General features: G+C 45.5%; 1 protein-coding gene across 1 annotated transcript in view; it reads left to right on the forward strand.

Moving 5' to 3' along the window:
• The first annotated feature begins 13,645 nt into the window (after window positions 1-13,645).
• Window positions 13,646-19,662, forward strand: part of blo (bloated) — a 37,599-nt gene continuing 31,582 nt past the window's right edge. The window contains 2 exon segments of the mRNA XM_066735849.1: window positions 13,646-14,128; window positions 17,490-17,860. Coding sequence (XP_066591946.1) covers window positions 17,692-17,860 — 169 coding nt within the window. The 5' untranslated portion in view covers window positions 13,646-14,128; window positions 17,490-17,691.

Here is a 19,662-nt window from a genome sequence, read left to right on the forward strand (position 1 = left end):
CCTCCGATGTTTCGCGCTCCTGCGCGCGGGATTATTGAGAAATCGCAAGGTCCTTTCGTGGCGAACAATAAAAACGACTTGCGATTTTTTACAGCGTCTGCAGTAAGGTGACTGGATTCTGGGAAAAGGGGCTCGAAGGTCACCTCGTGACCGGTCGCTAATTCGTCGAATTAGAGTGTACAGTCCCTGCAAACGGATATCCGAAATTCGCGGGAAAACACGAGATTGTCCGGGAGAACGGCGACGAGCGTGCGAAATGGCACGCAGTCTCGGTGGAAAGATCGCATCGGTGCTGCGTCATGCGGGACGCTGGTATCGAGGTGCAAAGTTGAAAAAACAACAGTGCTTCGGGACATATTGAAATCGACGCGACTCGACCTTTGCCAGAAAATCATTCAACCGCGCAGTAATAATAATAATTAACTAGGTGTAATTGTTATTCTGCCTTGTTATTACACATAATATAGTATAACCGCGCGCGGCAATTCGCAGTCCATGATAAATTGTGAATCATTGCAGACTTATGAGAATATTTATTTAAATTTATTACGGTTGATGAAGTAAATTATGGGATCCACTTGCTACAATGTTGCGAGGCACGCACGAACATTGATCCTTTCGAAGGGATACTATAAATTTTCCGACGAATCCTTGCTTGCACCGCATCTCGTGATTTTTCTCGGCGAGCTCATATACTATATTTTGCGGGGAGGCTAAATGATCACAGGGGAGGGACGCGATGAGAAAAACTTGGTCCGCAATCAGAGCTCCCTGCGGACGCGAAGAGGGGATCCCCCGGTTCTTTCTAGGACCGGGGAATGGGCGTGCGCGGTAGCGTGGCGCAATTAAAACGTTTATGCAAATTATTGTAATTGATGAGGCTGTGCCTATAAATCGCCCTCGGGCGGATCATATGCCTTGTAAAATCGAGTCCAGCTCGGTGCGAACCTGGATCGCACCCTTTGCTCCATATATACATTGCGCACACATGCATATGTACAATACGGCATATAAGTACAGAGTGCGCAACGAGTAACGAGGCTTAAATCGCAGAGTCTCTCTCGACTATCTCCGCGATTCGACGCGTAAGCGAGAAAACGAGGGAAAAACTCTCCGGCGCGCGGAGATGAGACACCGGAGGTCCTTGACCCTTTTGCGACGCGACGCGTGACGTCATCCGGTACACTACGTACACAAGCCGCAAAAGAAGACGACGATGACGCGATTGGCCGATCGTGTGGGTTAACCTGTTGGGTTAGCGCCGCTCGCTTTTCGATTTGGTTTGCGCGTATCTCCAAGGAGTTTTCTTTATATCCTCCGCACGCGATGAGCTCACGAATATTTTGCGGAGGACTCCAAGCTGATTTTCTATATGGAAAAACATTGTATAAAAGTTGTTGAGATTATTCGGTAAAGAGTAACGGTGATATACGCGTATATGGATCGAATGCAATTAAAGAAGTCTTTTCGATAACTTTTAGACCGATTCCGCAGGCTCGGAGCTGTACAGGCCCCGCGCGACTCCAGATTTATTATCCCGCGGGACGTAGGCAGATCTCGCCCACCACGCACACACCACGCGCCATCCCACGCATCCCTCATTGGCCGATACACGCGCGCGTACTTTGCTTACCTTCTCCTCTACTTATAGAGTCCCGGCCGGCGCGGTTGCGCCTCGGGTTAGCCGAGGAGGTTAGCGCTACGAGGGACAGCTCGGGATTATATCGACGATAAAATAAGGAAATCGGCCAAATCTATATAGCACTCCAGTATACTTTGCCGCGATAATAGATTAATGTATGTAAACCACAGGCTTTGCAGTCGAGTCGAGTTTAAAAGTGAGATGCGGCGCTGCGTTCCAACTTTCCAAGATCAATAATTAAGATAGCGAGCGCGCACAACTGGCGCGTGGGTTTTTCTCCTGTCGTGGCAGAACACGAGGGCTAACTGTAAATAATATTCGTTTCGTTTCGGTCGAATCGCGATTGTTCGCAAGGTTGATGCTTCGTCCTGCCTTTATCTGATTGGCGTTTTTTCATGCCTCTATAAAGGGGAGGGGGGGATTTAGGGCGATAATGGGATCGTTAAAGAGTCGTATCTCATTTGCCTCGTAAATCGATCCTGTCGTTATTATAGTGTAAGTGTGTAGTACGAGTTTACGTTTCGATTCTCGGCAATCGTCTTAATGGAATGATCATTATATGGTTCTGTGCAGGATGTAGGTGAGTTAATTGTGTACCTGTGTATATATGTGTATACACTGACCAGTGTATACTGCAGACCACAGTACATAAATACTCATTTTTATTACAGTTCTATATGTATGTATATATATATATATAAAAGAGAGCATATTTATACCGACACGTGGTGTCGGTGGCTGTATCAAGACTGTCAACAGCGCATAAAAATGGTTTTACGCCTGCCGGCTACCGAAAGCGAAAGGTGGCGTATAATATATAGCATAGAAGCACGCACACAAGCTCGCACCACTCGGTCAATGCATTCTAAGCGCATATGGACTGAGCGAGATTAGCGCTTATCTCGAGCCACCCAATTAACAACCTGTCCGTCGTGAACGTCCAATCGACCTGACCAGCTAAACGATAGCGAGAGTTGGAATTCTGTTTTTCCTCCGATCGCTCACTGACATATACCCACACCTATACAACTTGCATTATATATACGTATATATATACCATATACTCGATACTCGAGAAAATTATCGCTTTGACCCTTTCGACGAGCTCGTGTTAACTTCTTGCTCGATTGCCATTTATCTCGCGCGTAACTTTCAACACCGTTTCCCTCCATCATTCCATATCCAACAAGAAACAGCTCGGTCTCTTCTTTTTTCCTAACGGAAACGGAAGATGTACGCACGCGGAAGTAGAGAATTTATCTTTCGCTTGTAAATTTTAATTTAGTTCACATACCATCGTCTCGACGTTATAATATATATATAATTGTACGAATTTTCCAACTCTGGTGCATTTTATTTAGATACGAACTTTCAGTAGGAATTTATTCCCTCGCGAACCGGTTCGCGTAGGACGCGGTCGCTCGACAAATTCGAAAAAATCTTAGCTACAAAAATAAAAACGAGCTTTTCCCACTTCCTCCGGTGAGTGTGTGTAAAAGAGAGAGAGAGAGAAATAGAAAAAAAAAGCAGAAAATCTCGAGAGTAGCCAGGTCGGAGAGCTAATGAATCTCGGCACGTCTCGATACTAGTTCTGCGATTAATGAACTTAATTAGACGAACTCGATAAATTATGAAATTTATTAGCACTCTTTCAAGAATTACATCGCAGCGTACAGTGATTTAATAAATCGCGAAGATGCTGTTTGTAAAACTTTATGGAATAAAGCTACCATTCTCCACGAGGAAAATTCCACGATCGTCTTGCTTCGCAGTGAGAATAGTCGAAACTGTCGAGGGAATATTTAAAGCAGCAAGGAAACGTGTGATCGAAAGACCGCCCACGCCACGATACGATGATAATCATCATCGCTTCGTGCTCCACTGATATTCCAAAAGATATTTCGATACTTTCGTGAAAAGGGGATGAGGGCGCAGGTTGAACATTGAAATTCAGGCCTAACGGTAACGATCTATTTCTTGCGATTCCGCGTGATTCCAGCTCTATCCCGCGATCCAACCTAACGGAAGTTCTACCACGGTGTCCCGTAGGTCATGGAAATTAGTCAGGAAGCCTGGCGAAGCACCGACTATATAGACATGATTCCATTTCCGGCTGTTCCACAATTTACTCGATATTTTCACCACGAATTAATTTCCAAAAAATGCGTAAAATCCCGAAAGAAAATAATTTTCCCAACTTTCACGCGCCTGGAGAAAGATCGATAGGAAAATTAATCCGAGTGAAGAAACGTGAAGTAACGGTGTGGGAATCGTGATTGAGGATCCGTGACTTCGGGTGAACACCTGTCCCACTCGGAAGTGTTCGCTTCTGGATTGGGACAATCCAGTCGCGATCTTTGCGCACGGTGTGCGTTTGTTCTTCGCTGATGCAGAATTGCGCAGAGGCCCCGTGGCCATAACTGTATACCGTATAGCAGTTGCGGATAAACCGCGGAATATCGATGCACCGTTGCACACTTTTCACTCGTGAATTATTATAATGCTTCGTGTTTCCTGCACCGCTGTGTTTACATATATATATATATATATATACTTCATCTATCGAATTCGTTTATTGGTCAGGCACGTTGACACTCGGTTCGTAGAGGGTCGAGTCGAGCGGCCCAGGAGACTGGATAGTACGAAGCTGAGGAGAAATAAACTTATCGAAGGATGCCAATGCGAGGATCGAGCGTTCCATTTATCGCGAGGGGCAGGCAGCTCCATTTCGTATCTGAGTTCGATCCGAGCGAGCACGAGCGATTAAAGCAGCCGCGTGGAATGCGCCAAGCTTCGCTGCAAAACCAAAAGGAGCAATGGAGTATCTCCACCCATCCCTTATGCACCCTATCACCGAGATCGAAGCCTCCTCGTCAATGAAGCCCTAGTACGGACGCAATCTCAACCAAATATATATATATATTAGTTGCGATATAATTCGATCACCTTATCAATGGGCGAAGAATTAATATAATTTTTCCTGAAGGTCGATATTTAAAGTAATAAGAAGATGACGTATATATACAGCGAGGCTTGAAATGACGCTGAAAAGAGCAGAGGATCGAACGAAAGAAGAGCTAGGAGTCGTGTGGATCGAGGAAATCGCTGGAATCAGATGAAATCGGTAGAAGGGAATTCCGTTGACGGTGAGCCAGTTAGTAGAGGATCTGATAAAAGCAGAAGGCATAGAGGGGGAGGGGGCAAGTCAAAGGATAGGAAGACTCAAAGGTAGCGCGAGCGTTCACCCTTTACATGCGAATGCCCTCGATCGTGGAGGGAAGAAAAAATGAGCTGCGAGTGGAAAATCGTCGAGATTATTATAGAAAACAGTATAATTACACGTAACTGTTATTACAATTAAAACAGTGGATAGCTGTTATTTTCAGGAGAATGAAGAATATAGCTGGTTAAAAGTGTGTCCCGAAAGATCGCTATTTATACAAGTGACTGTACAACGACGTGGTATAATATAAAAGAGGCGCAGAGGGGGAGGTAGAGGGCGCGCGGTAGGCAGGCGAGCATGAACCGAGCGAGCAAGCAGACAGGGAGAGCCGGTTCCTCGATAAGGCAGCAACAGGTAGGCAGTACGTACAGTGATTCAGAGGCGATTTTTTCACCGCCACTAGACAGTCGTTTCCTTCTTCGTTCGCAGTATCTGCCCGAAAACCGTTGAACCTCGTCACCCTTGCTGCGACCATATATATAATCCCACATCTCGGTGTCTCCGCACGCGGATTCGGTTCGTTCGATTGCACAATTAAAGCGCCAGTCGAGAGGATTATTATGATAATCTCGTCCCATTTTCGAGGATGCGAATGTCCTCGAGAGCGATGCGTCATTGGCGATCGATCGAAATAAGGCAATCGGCTGTAGGATCGGGCACAGTTGTTGTTTCGTGACTGTTAAAGGAGATGAGAGAGTACTGCGAGGCGTGCGCTGCTCGAGTCGCGTGGGCGTCGCGCACCTCAATTAACATCAGCATTGGAATGGCATCGGTTGCAGAGTCACAGGCACACACCACACAAGCACGTGGGCGTTTGGCATTCGAGTCGCGAACGCGTTAAAGAGAGAGAGAGAGAGAGAGAGAGGGGGGGAGGGGGTGGTCGACCATTAGTGCGTTTCACTGTCGTCATGACCTTACAAGTGGGGAATCCTTTTAACTATTCGTCTTCGAATCCGAACCGTTAGCGGTAGGTGCTACAGGCAGCGAATGGCGAACGACAAATCCGCCCCCTTCGCGTCGCTCGACGACCTGATTTTTCACACGTTCTTTCGTCATACCTATTTTTAACCAAGGCTCGTCGACGAAAAACAAAGCGACCTTCCACGAACGTACCTCGAATGTGTCAAAGACGTTCTTCCGGTGTCCTTGACTCGGAAAAATTCTAGATTGTCCCTGTCCTTTATCATTATTATTATCCTTGTAGGTATATATATATATACACATATCAGAGATTTCACTCGATGGGAGAGCAGAGGGGATAAAAGAGGAAGCGGTGGAAAAGAGTTTACTCGAAGCTGGATGAGGAAGAAGGAAAATAAAGGTGTGCGGTATGAAGGAATAGAAGCCGAGTTGGGACCAAAGGCGCTTTAGCGGTTGTACATATAGCGTTTTGTTATTTCCCTTTTGGAAACTGTCTTCGTTGATGGAGATCTCTCGAATTCTCGCCATTCCAGGGAGCCTAGCACGGCACCTTTCGAGGCCCGTGCTCTTTCCCCTATCTCTCTCTCTCTCTCTTGGCCTCCCCTAACCGTATAGGTACCTCTCTCTCTAGCTCGCTCGCGTCCGGAGAAGGCGGCTTTGGTTTTCTGCCCGCGGAAAAATCTTTGGCGGCGGATTCGATCGTTCGCGGGATCGTTTGCGGAGCGCTTACACCGACAGATGGGATTATCTGATCTTGAATCTAGCCGGGATGGCTCCACGCGTATAATTGCCATCGGCTGGTCGGTCGACCAAGGAAACGAGGGGTAAAGTGGCAGATAAGAGAGCTAGCTCTCTCTAGCCCTCTCCTCTTCTCTCCTCTTATATATATATATATATATATACCCTCGGATCGTTCCACGAGCGATTCCCGTGCGCCGATTGGTTGGTCTTCACAGCAGTGTGTGCTTCTCCCCTCATCCCCCCTCCTTTGCGTCTCGTCTCGTCTCGTCTCTCTTCATCGACCAAGGGAGAGTCAAGGCTGTGAACTGGCAATGTGCGTGCAACTATGCTACCTAGACCTTTTATTCATCCCGATATCCTCCCGCTTATGTCGAGGCCGCCGAGCTACGCCCGTCTAGCTAGCTCCGTTCCCACTCCTCGACCACCCCCCCGCCCCTTACCCTCGATGTGCGCTGCACGAGCAACCAGCTAGCCTCCTGATAACGATCTTACCTGCACTTTTGCCACCTGTCCAAGAAGCCTCTCTCTCTCTCTCTCTCTCTGTCTCTCTCTCTCTCTCTATACATTATTTTTATCGTCCGACCATTCGGGATTATTTTCCAATTTTCGTACCTTGTAATAATTATTCACCCGCGGGTATAACGCATCCTACTTATAATGTATACGTATTACAGTGCAGTCACGTGGTCGGTGAATTTCTCATCGACGTCGATTTCGGTTGTTTTGTGAAAATTGCTCGTTATTTCTTAACGATTATATATATATATACATAAATATTATCGAGGAGGATTGGGTATATAATTGAGAGTTGGGTGGTCCATTTCAGGCCGAGTTATAGACGTATAGTATGTAACTGGCATCCGTCCTGAGCCATTCATCGGGTTGGCCTGATCGTAACACGAAACTACACCCGGAAGATGAAGCAAAGATCTAGCGCGCCACAGCTGACTTTCACTGTCGTCGCCGTTCACCATTCTAGTATATAAACTCAACCGACGTCCTCCAGCTATACCTCTCGTCCGATTTTCCTCACCTCCGAAGTCGCTAATTAACCGTAACGCGCCTCGCAGAAAGCCCCTATTCCTCTTTTTCCCTCTTTTATGCAACCTCGACGATCTAATTGGTTTATCGCGTGAGAATCGTAGATTATACCTTTCAACGCTCGGTCCCTTTTTTCACACTACGTATACTCTGCCGAGCCTATTGAAATATTATTCCTCGAGAGGCCGAATTATTAGGGTCGCTCAAACGGCGCGAAAGAGACTAGAAAAAATTCTTTTTTGCTCCTATGGCGAAAGTTGGATCGACTCGTTAGACGTGAATCGTATTTTGGTTGAACTTCGAAGCTCGCGTAGACTGATTGACATTGGTCTAATGGTTGTGAAAGTGAGATGAGAAAGGAGGAAAGAATATAATGGAGCTGGCATGCTACACAGGAGATCGTGATCGTTCTCGCGCACCGGAGAGAAAGGAGGATCCTATGCTACGTCGGAGGAGACCTTTCAGCTTTCAGCCTCGCAGAGGCATTTTACTTTTCTGCTACGTGCATGCACTCGTTGGACCCAGCAACCTCGCTACGTACACCTCTCTTGCTCGCAGACTTCCTGCAGTTCCTAGTTCATCCAGAGGGGTACGCAAAGACCTTATATAGGGAGTAGCAGTGAGATTCGAGTTGGTCCCATACAATGATGCGTATTTCGATCAGAATGATCCTACCATATTCCCCACAGAAGCAACTTTTATAATTCATCTTTAACTCGCCATCTCTCACCCCCTTTGAATCGTCGAAGATATACCAATGCCCTTCCTCGTGTACAATGGAACACTCGAACCAAGCAACTTTTCAAATATCACAGTTCACGTAAGCTATCATTAGGACGCGACATGCCTCGATCTCTACCCTCGTGGATCAAGTTAGCACCGATGGCAATTAAGCGAGACTAATTGCTGCATTATTTCTGTATTCGAGCACGTTCTGGCACAGGGAAATAGCGGGGCAGCGTGACGAAGAAAGCGGTTTTACGTGTGTGTCCCATTGTAACTCTCGAACACGGTGAGCGGGTTGCTCGACAATCACTCAGTCGTCCAATCGGCCAGGCTATAATTCACCATCGTGTATATATATAGAGTATATGTATACACACGTAATAATCTTTGTTGCTCAAAACGAGCAACAGGACGAATTTCTAATCGTACTAATTGATCGTGGTAGAGTCCTGTGTCAGGAGAGAAATTTACGTGAACCGAGAGATGTATTCAATTAAGCCTTCTCCTATAATTATGTCGAGGGGAGTGAAGCAGTGTTCGTGACGTGGAGAAAAAGACGAAAGGGAACAGTTGGATCTCCGAGGAACCGACTGTCGGCTTCGTTAGAGGCGTGTGCGGTATAACAGAGGGAATGTCTGTAGTCTCAAAAATCTGCCAATATTATGTCGTCAACGACACAGATCAGTGCGAAAATATTCGCAGCGAGGCGGTAGGATATTTTCTATAAACACAAGAGTGCACGAGAGTGTCTGGAAGACTCTGATGAGAATTAAGATGCCAAATAAATTCGTCCTATCGTCACGATCCACCGTTGGGACGATCTCGAGCGAACTCGCGAGACTCTGCAATCTTTTGACGGAGGTTTCGTGCAAGTAGGAAGAAGAAATTGTGAGAAGTGGGAGGGGCTGAGAAGCTACGAGAGCGGGACGGGCCAGAAACGGGACGAAGGGAAGCTTGGCCATAACATTACGGAGAAGCAGCCTGCTGAGTGAGATATTACCGCCGTCATAACCTCTAATAACTACACAGAGCCCTTTATAACGCCTCATTGTACCGCGGTGGTAGTTTCTCGCTCTCCTTTCCCCTTACCTTCTTTCTCCGCTGCTCTCTAAACTCTCCCCCCCCCCCCCCTCCCTCCCCGTGTCTCTTTCATCTCGCGCGCGCGCCCTACAGGCTAGTCTATTATCCATATACAGGCCAGTATGACTCTCTCGCTCTGGGCCGACTCTGCGGCTGCAAGCACTGCGCGCAGAGCGCAGCCCGTCAGAAGGGTCGAGATTGTCAAGAATCAAGGGGAAGAAACTGCGTTTGACGGAGGAGGGGCGTCCACGGTCCATCCGAGATCTCAGACCGTGTCCAAATCGCCGTGAAAACCATCCGAGAATCCGTGTAGGGCGTCAAGATTTAATTAGCTTTTGATCCCATCTCCGGCTAAATATTATTATTCGAGTTTTGCACGAAAAGCTCGACTCCGGAGCGCGCTCCGTAGCCTCCGGGGCTCTCTCAAATTGAACTCGCGAAATCTTGCAGGGCAATAAAGCGGCACGCAAAGGTGTAAGAATACGGTAGAAGACTTGATTATTCGATTACACGCTTCTCTAAGCGCTCTATTATATAGAAGCGTTCGTTTTCCGCGGGCGGTCCCCATGCACACACCGCTATCAGGACCAATCGCTGATGCATAAACAGAGAGCCCTGCTATTCGACCACTATCAATTACTGCATTACTCGCGCTCGAACAAGGATAACTGTTTTATTCTATTATCCTCATAAATCTATATATCCTGCATCTCCGATTAATCGGAGAGTAAAGGAATTGCATTTCATTCTTATCTGTGCACTAACATAATTATTATATAATTATATCGTGTTTTTAATATATTTCAATATAGAAGGATGTAGAAATAATAATGCTTTCCACGCGACAACTATTAAACTTCTCTCGAATACATAGCAGTGTGGAAGAAAAAGAAGGATCCATCAGAAAAGGGCATACGCGTACAGGGTTTTACTACTGGCAGCAAAGACAGAGTGCGTCAGTGATCGTGAACGAGAACTTTACTCACCGCACGTTTGTTCGTACATCGATCAAGCGTAAAAACTTGATTACGAGTTGAAGTTTCGATGAAAATGATCGGTCCTTGACGACCTTGCGCAAGATAGCAGTTATGTATTATATATATATATTACGACGCATACACTGTGTAATAGTCGAGTGTGTGCTCGCAGAGTGATTACCGGGGGGCTGTAAAACATAGCGCAACCCAGTGCCCAGTCAGTCGGTGCATATATTTCACTCCACTTTTTCCAACTGACACGAGCCGCGCCAACGAATGATTCTCTCTCTTCTCTGCCGGCTGCAGCTCTTCTGCCACACTTTCAGCAGTTTCAGCACCACGAGAGAACGCTCTAAGTCTTACCGATTTACATTTACAGCAGGGTTTAGAACCTTGCTCCTCTCCCAATGTTATCTCGAGAATATTGTCCGTAGGCACTCTAGCCATATTCCTCGAGGAAAAAGTCTCTTTCGTTGGAATGCTTGGCTCGTAGTTATACTTTACAAATGGGATGAGCGTTCTGTCTGACTGTGACTTCACGAGCTAGACTTCTTCTTCTTCTTCTATATATATATATATATATGTAGTTATTCTTATTGTTATTCGTCGGCCATTTCCTCTCTCGGAGAGCTCGTAATATGTTTGCTTGGAAAAATGTATCGGAATAATTATTATAAATTCTCGCGTGCTCACAGTTTGTGTATTCTTCTTCTGTATTTCCGTGCAGACGGTATACACGGCATAAAGCTCACTGAATATTGCGAATATATCGAGACGTATAACGGTGATTGCACGATCTACTCACGATTTCCATAAGTCATCCGAAAGTCACCGATGTATCCCGAGCTTTGATTTACCGATCTTGACTGGCTAACCTTTTTCTCCGGTTAAACATAAACCGTGCCTGTCAACAAAATTGTCCTCGCCGTTAGAATCAGAGTTTTGCAGCCCGTCGAGTCTGTTTCACGTCAGGAAAACAGATCCGAGGAATCTATCCAGAGCCGCTCTCGCAAAGGTCCTCCTCATGGAGACGTGCGCTTGCACAATTTATTCAGCCTCTTTACATAAGGGATCGCGAGGTACTTTTGTACCGCGATCTTTCACTCGGTCGAAAAGATGAAAGAGATTGGGGGAGAAAGAGGTTGGAGCTCGGCGTTGTTGCAAAAAGATATGCTCCAAAAGTGCGTACGTCTCTTGTGCGAGAGATTGAGAATTAAGTACCGAGCTCTCCGCACCCGTGTGAAACGTGATCGATGGCAAAATGCAGGATCGTTTTGTTTCCCTCGCGCTGCACTAATGAATTTCCAGCCGGGGGTTCGAAAATCATATGGGAATCGAAATTTATGTATAGGATGCTTGCGAAAGGTTTTTAGGGATCGAGAGAAAGGTTCTCTCTTCCACCCACGTATATTGGTAGGCGGCTGCAAATTTACAGCCTTATTTTTATCAAAGGCTAATTGGTTAATATTGATTCTTGACCCAGTCGATTTATGATAAATACGACAGCAGCAGCATCGTTAATTTTTCTTCCCTTCTCTCGTGATTCGAGTCCGCGCGTGATTCCAGCGGAGAAAGTGCATGGAACGCGCCAGAGGACTTTGTATATATAGCCGGTAGGGTTCACACGGGACGCGTTTATTTTCACGTGACGCGCCCTTTTTGTCTTTTTCCGCGCGGATTGTCCGCAAAAGGATGAGAAAGTCCAGGAAACATTCCGTGGTTGGCCAATTAGAAACAACGAAGCTTTCGGACCTCCAGGAACGCTCTTCATCAGTCCAAGACAGCGCCAAGTTCAAGGATAAGTTCTTCCCAGCTAAAAAGTATACAACCGAATGAGAAGGAGAAGGGATGGATGGGAAGAGCGTAAGAGAGAAGGTATAGAAACCGCTAATGAAGATGAAAAGTCAAAACAATTCGCAAATCCGATATTTTCTGTTTCCCTGAGAACTCGAGAGAACTGGAGTCGAGTGTGTCTTTTTTTGCAAACTCTCTCCATATACACATATATACCATAAGTACGTATATACAGAGATGGAAGTGGAGAAAGCAGGGGAAAAGAATATATTATTAGACGAATAAAATAAAATTTCTCTATTATTCGTCTATGATCATAGACAAGATGCTGATTACGCTAGTTATTAAAGCTGCATTGTGATTGGGCCTGCCGCAGATTGGCTAACTACCTGCAGAAATCAAGAAGCAAAACCGGCCTCAATCAAGCATAATTGTAGACTTTCTGTATTACCGCTGTATCGCATTTAGCCAACCACAATTTCCTGGAGACTCCCCTCTCCCCCTCCTTCCTCCTCCTTCTCCCACTCACACGAACGCTCGACCAAAGCAGGACTCCCTTTTGCATATCCGGGTGTGTGTGTACTATATATATATATATATAAGCACCTTAACGCCAGAGATCGATCTATCAATGCAATCAATTAGCAAATATAATCCACTAGATTAATATCAAAGATGGACAAAGTTTACTCGCTTTCTCCTCTCTCATTAACGATTATTACTCTCGAAAAATATGAAGCTCGTTTAATTGCAGCAGAGTAAAGTTCGATGAGATGCGCAATGCACTTTCTCCTACGACAAGAAAGATCGATGCAGACGATACTCCATGCTGTGCATATACTTTCCTTTCTCCAAGATTTTTCTGACTCACCCTTGGAGGATCACCCCCTTTCTCTCTGCACTGTGTATACACACACAGACGTTATTCAGCTTTGCAATTCATGAAAATATATAATATTACTTAATTTCAATATATATATATATATATATATATATATATATATATAAGAGTTTGAGGGAGCAACGAAGGATCGTTGATCGATGATCGATCTGCAGTGGAGATTTCTCATTTGGGGACCTTGACCGAGTGACGTTACAACAGCCTCGATGAAGAAAGAGCTCTTTCTCTAGCTCGTCCATTTATGACAATGTCTACCACCTGCAGGTCTCCTCAAATCGCTCGTCCGTGTCTTTGTAGGCGTGTATAAATACACATTTGTGTGTGTGTGTGTATAGTTCACTATTCCCCCGCGCGCGATAGCCGCTGTAATTTGCGGGAGTTCCTCCCACCATGATTTACCGTCACCGTCGCTACCAGCACACTAGCGTTGGTACCACCAGCAGTTACTAGTTCTGTGCTATTACCACTGTCCATCCCACTCTTAGAACGGTGCATTCACTCTCGGAGTCTCCTGCTTCCAGCTCTCTGTTTACCACGGCTACAGAGTCGCAGTATCGTGCAAGTGCGAGCCCGAGCCCGAGCCCGACGAGCTCCGAGCTCACGCGGTTGGTGGAACTGCTGGAAGACAGTTGAAAACCCAATGGAAGGAGTACTAAGCGGCCTACGCAGTTTCAACCTGGGATCCAGCTTTTATTAGTTGTTCGGCGCTCGGCGGAGAACGTGCGTGCAGTGCCCGAGTGGACCTCGTCCAGTCTCCGATCGAAGGAGCTACGAATACACCATCTCGACCTACGATCAACGAAACCTTCCGAAAACACTCGAGTGCCTTTTGCGAGTGACGTAACGAGGATCAGTGACTTCTTCAGGATAGTGACAACTCGAGTTTCTCACTGGATGTGAGTGTCACTTTTTGGTGCTCGGTGCTCAGTGTGCCAGTGACAGTTCTTCGTCTCTCTTAATTCTCTTCTTTTTTTTTTGTATATATAATCTATACCAAGTGATTTTCCTCCTGGTTATAAACGCGTTTTAGCCACAATTTTTGGAGAGTCGTATATTGTTGGAATGCTTCTCTACCAGTGAAGGTAAATTGGTTTAAAAGGGGGATTGATATGCTATAGTAATTGTAGATTTTGTAAGGTTGATTATTGGGTGTAGAGTATGCGTATATAAGTGTATAGTCGTAGGCTGGTAGCGAGGTGTAATGTGAACTGTGCAGGGAGGGTTGTATTTTTTATCTCTTATTTTTACCCGTAAATACAGTTAATTGATAACAGCGTCTCTTTGGTATTGTCGATCCACGATGCGAATAATCTCGTTTCGCGTATTTCCTAAAAATCTGTGACGAGTGCCTCTGGAGACTTTAATGCTGGGTCGATGATGCGTCTTGCTGGGGCGTGAAACGGAGTAGAACGATTAGTGAAAAGCTATTTTGATTTTCGTCGCGCGAAGACACTCGTAAATGCAAGCATATTACACGCACAAATGATATTTACAATAATGATATCCACGTCGCGGATATATCGTTGAATGATTTCTCAGGCACGTTTGACGTTCTCCAAAAGTATAGAAATATTGTAATTTACAGAATCCGGTATCCTTTGCCGTCACTAAGCGACCTGTCGTCCTTCGACCGATCACGCACAGGCAAATTGACCGAAACTCCTGAAATTCTTCTGCATCAGTATCTTTTTCGTCAGCTTTGACTGAAAATAATATGCAGTTTTTACTCTCTCATTTAAATATCATCGACTGCCATCTTATCGATCCTCGCGGGTTAAGGCCACTTAAATCTTTCAAAATCTCCATCGTAATGATCTTCAACGAAAGCCTAATTGCCAGGGACTATAAATATCTATCCGGGTTTTACATTAATGAAAAATTATTCGCAAGGTAAATGAAGCTATGTAATTTGTAATGACTCGTAGTTGGACTTTGCACAAAAGCTAAATTACAACTGTTTAAAGGGTATACGTATAATATATAGCATAGCAAGATAGTTATTAAAAGTACGTGTAAAGATGTCGAAGCGATAGCGAGAAGGCAGCAACAACAAACATTCCTCACATTCGCGAAGGCTGACTTTGACAAAGCACTTGTACATCTTCTTCCAAAGATTCGCAAAGATGCAAAGTTTAGATTACGGTCATTAACCATCCTCGACATTGAGCATATTAGCTTGGAATATCACTTTTGCCAGTTAACCAATTCCACCTACATACATATATATATATATATATATAATACATGCTTGTTTATTTCTGAAGAGAAAAAATTAAATCGCCTCGTCTCCGCGCACCGTTCCTCCGTTTGGCGTTTGCTTGATCGTAGAAACGATATAGGCGAGGGGGTAGAGACATTTGAGCACCTGGTCCAGGAATGGTAAAGTGTGTCGAGTGCAAAGGAGGTTTCGTTGAACACCTGTAACCCGTTAGAGAAAGGATCGCGAGTAGGGTACCTCGTTGGCTCGAGACAAAAATGCAAATACCACGCTGAGTTATCTCGGTTCTAGATCATTGAGAAATATCGCAGAATGCTCCTAATTACGCTAATAAAGCGGGAACTACGTGTATAATACGCGACCAACACAGCCATCGCTTTGCCATAATTGAAATTGAACGATGATTCAGCCTAAACACGTTCGCTTGATTGATAAGTATATACGCGAGAGTGCCAGAGAAACTTTGATTCGATCGTCATTCCGTCATCTTGCCTGTAACGATGCATACGTCAATTTATTAATGGATCTTGATATTAACCGTAAAATGCATCGGTCCATTCGAGCCACGAGCGTCCCAAAAGAAACAATCGCTCGGAAACAAGTCCTATCAATTTGCTCTCCTGCATTGACAAGTCCAGCTGACACCCTGACTGCGAGAGTATACAGAAACAACATTTTTCCTCATCCTCCTCTCTTCTCGCCTCATCTCTTTCCTCATCCCACCGTTTCCCTTCCTATATAGCGAAACACCTGCAGAGAACCGATCCACAAAAAATAATGTAAACAAATCCACCACCTCGTTTTTCCACTTGTGTGTGTTTCCCTACTGCTCAGCTGTGACGTACATACGAGCTTCGATTCGACATAGGTCGCGAATGAGGAACTTTACATACACATATAGTACAAGAGTGATATATCGGTCAAAAGTTTATTCGTACAATTGAATCGCACGGAGGGATAAAAAATATTAGCAAAATACCGAATAATTTTAGATCGTTAGGCCTGCGTAGTCTCGTGAGAATAATTGCGTCTTCTGGTCGTAAAGTTTTACTCTCGGCCAAAGTCTCGCTGTCTTAATTCTTTTTTCTCTCGATGTTTTTTCTGTTTTCGAAGGAAGCGCCAAAGGCTCGTTTTGGCAGGGCTTATAAAAAAATTAGACTCGTACGTTTGGCAGGCTGTCATAAAGAAGCGAATACACGTATGGCTATATATACACAGGAGAGGATTCCTTCTCAACACAGTTTCCACATTCTTCTCTCGTTCCCTCCTGCTGACACGCTATACATACACTATATATATATACAACAGCAAACTTTTCTCTCAAGTAGTAAATATACCGTCTTCTACACACACACACACACACACACACACATGTACACTTGGTCACAGAGATTTTTGTTCGTTCCTTTGTCAAAAGGAGCATAACGAGCTTGGCTCGAACGATTAGAAAGGTGGTTAGAGAATTCGTGTGAAAGAGGACGCGACGAGGATAAAGGCTGGAATCTTCCAAATATCTTAACGTCAATTTTATGGCGTAGCAAGGGGATATGATGGGGTCTCGCGAATCTTCGCCAAATATGGAGGCTCGTGGAGGGTATCTTAATCCTGGATGGAGGATCGCGAGAGGAACGTTCTGCGGCTTTCCTCATGCGAATCGTCTCATTTGAGAGTCGGCGTGATCGAGGGAATAAAATAAAGTCGTCGTCCGTCGAAGGGAAGTCGAGCTCTCGAGCCTGCTTACTTTACTGCCTATGCTATATAGCGTACAACGCGCGTTGTCTCTACTATACGCGCCCGTGCCAGAGAGTGCCGACTGCCGCCGACTCGTGTCACGGTGAGAGATGGCCTTGGGAGATGACGCCCAACGCCCGAGCTCCCATGCAGCCTCTCTCGGACTCGGACGGGGTGACCCCTATTCTCTTCAAGGGCGAACCGTGCGATTCGTGTTGGGACAAAAACACGCGATGCATCTCAATCCGTTGCAACTCCCTATCCAATTATACCTTTTATCCCTTTTCTAAAAAAAAAAAAAACATGAGAAAATAAAACAAAAATAACGGTAAATTAAATATTGAAAATTCATCGAACGACCAGAGGGAATATCCCGTAGTTTGGATAGAAAAATACGGCTGGTTCTTTGTACAGAATGAGACGTATCGTAGATAATGGTTGATCATCGCGTTTATGGTGAGAGTTTTAAGAGGAAAGCTTTGCTTGGCTTTCAGGTTGTTGGTCGAAGGCGAGGAGGGGGAAGGATTTCTGAGGTAGATCACAGTTTGGGGAGCATCGTTGAGAGGACGAGGGGTGGGTTTGCGAGACAGGAAGGAAAGAAGGGGACTGTGGATGAGAGAGAGAGAGAGAGAGAGAGAGAGAGAGACGCGGTGCTCCTACTGTTCGTGTTATGATTGCTAGCGAAAAGCTGCGAAGATGCTCGAGGTTCAGCGCTCGGAGAGAGAATCCTTGAGAGAGGAAGAAGGCTGCCGTTCTCCTTCCACGCATTTGCTAGGTCCTGTCGATTCCGGGGATTCCGTCTCCGGATGGAAGCCCGCCGAGAGAAGCGTCTCCTTCAATCGAGACGTCCACGTCAAGAGGATCGGTGAGTCCAGGTTATTGCACCATACTGAATCCTGCGAAAATTCCTAATTAAACCGTCTTAACAAGGATGCAGCGGTGGCCGGACTAACGAAAAACGAGCGAGATGCTTTATGGCGCGTGCTTGACTCTGCGAAAAAGTTAAAATCTTGTGTTTTTAAGGGGAAAGGAGGAGGAGAGGGGGGGGGGATTACTTTACTCGCAGCAAGAGGAGAAATTAATACGCTCGTGGAGCCGCGCGCAGGCGAGAGCCTCGTTTATTAATTTCGTGGAAAAACAGCGGAGGGCCTGACGATGACTCGTTGCGGAGCCAACACGCTCGGGACGAATGTCCTGTGGAGACAGAAAGAGAGACTACGCAGGGCCAGACAGAACCTGTGTATATACATATATATATAGGTATATCCACGCACGCGACGGGAATATAATGCGAGTCGCAACCGTAAAAGCGTGCAACGCGCCTGACCTCTTGCGAGAAGAGAGAAACCAGCACGAAGAGATGAAAAGATCGCGAAAATGATTGTCGCCGTGAGGACCACTGGCTTGTGTTTCATGAAAAATACGAGCCGTCCTAGAGCGATGCCAGATTGCAAAAATTATTAACGGTGCCGTTTCTTGGAAAGGAGGAAAACCGAGTAAGGAAGGATCGAGAGGAGGTGCGCGAGGGATGCAAGAAGAAGAAGAGGAGGAGGAGGAGAGGAGCAGAAGAAAAAGGAAAGGAGACCAACGCCCTCTGTACATACTAGCTATTCGCATCTTCGAGATTCTTTCGCGTTCAGCACGTGACCGACATTCTCAAATTTCAGCGAGTCTCGTTTGAATGTTCAAGAGCAAAGAGAGTCAAGTTATGCCATAAGGTATCGTTCGTTGTCGTCTTCGTACCTTCGTCGTCGTCGTGTCGCGTCGTGTCCTGTCGTTTCGCGGCATAGCATCGTACACGCTATGGCGTGGCGTGGCGTGGCACGGCGTGGTACATACGGGCCCTACCGCTTCCGCTTCCCAGCAATGTGCCCTCTTCTGTCCCTAACTCATTCTAACTTTCAAGCTGTCGAGAGTTCGACATTATAACGATTATAACACACTTAATCAGCGAGACAGCTATACTACTAACGATACGAAGCGTCGTAATCTCGCTTCTTGCAAACTTGTCTATTTATACCGCACGCAAGCTCTGTGCGTCCTTGTCTTGCTAGCTTGTATATTTGTTTACTTGTTATATAGCTGTGTGTATACCATTAATAGCAGTAATACCATTAATCGTGTTTGCTTAACGTACGTCGATCTTGTAACAATAAGTTTTAACGAGCGGCCTCAAATGGTATACCTATATACGCTATAACCCGAGTATAGGTGTTCGAGTAAGCGAGAGAGCTTAAGGGAATCTCCCCGGTGACCTTGAATCAACCAAGGTCGAGCCTCGCACCCGCTATTTTTAAGGCCCCGTGACGGTTTTATGGCAGGGACGAACAATCCCTTCCTTTCCTTCCCTTCCCTTCCCTTCCCTTCTCTTCCCTTCCCCTTCCCCTTCCGGCATCTCAGTGGTAATGGTGTGTACACGCTGGACTCATTCGTAATTTTATTCATTAATCAATAATTATATTAATACGATTAATAATCCGTTATACACCGAATAAAAAACGTTAACGATATTCTTCCAATCGCAATTAATATTAACGAATCAAACATTTAACAATAAATTTATACATATATATAGATATAATATTGCTAGGTATCTAGCAGGAAAATCTAACTAACCGTTCAAAGGTTTTAATCAGCACTGTCAGCAGCGGGAAGCAGTCAAATAAG

The sequence above is a fragment of the Prorops nasuta genome, unplaced genomic scaffold (assembly GCF_024137725.1).
Source record: "Prorops nasuta isolate Cenicafe-Biocafe unplaced genomic scaffold, Cenicafe_Pnas_1.2 PNAS00014, whole genome shotgun sequence".
Taxonomy (NCBI): Eukaryota; Metazoa; Arthropoda; class Insecta; order Hymenoptera; family Bethylidae; genus Prorops; species Prorops nasuta.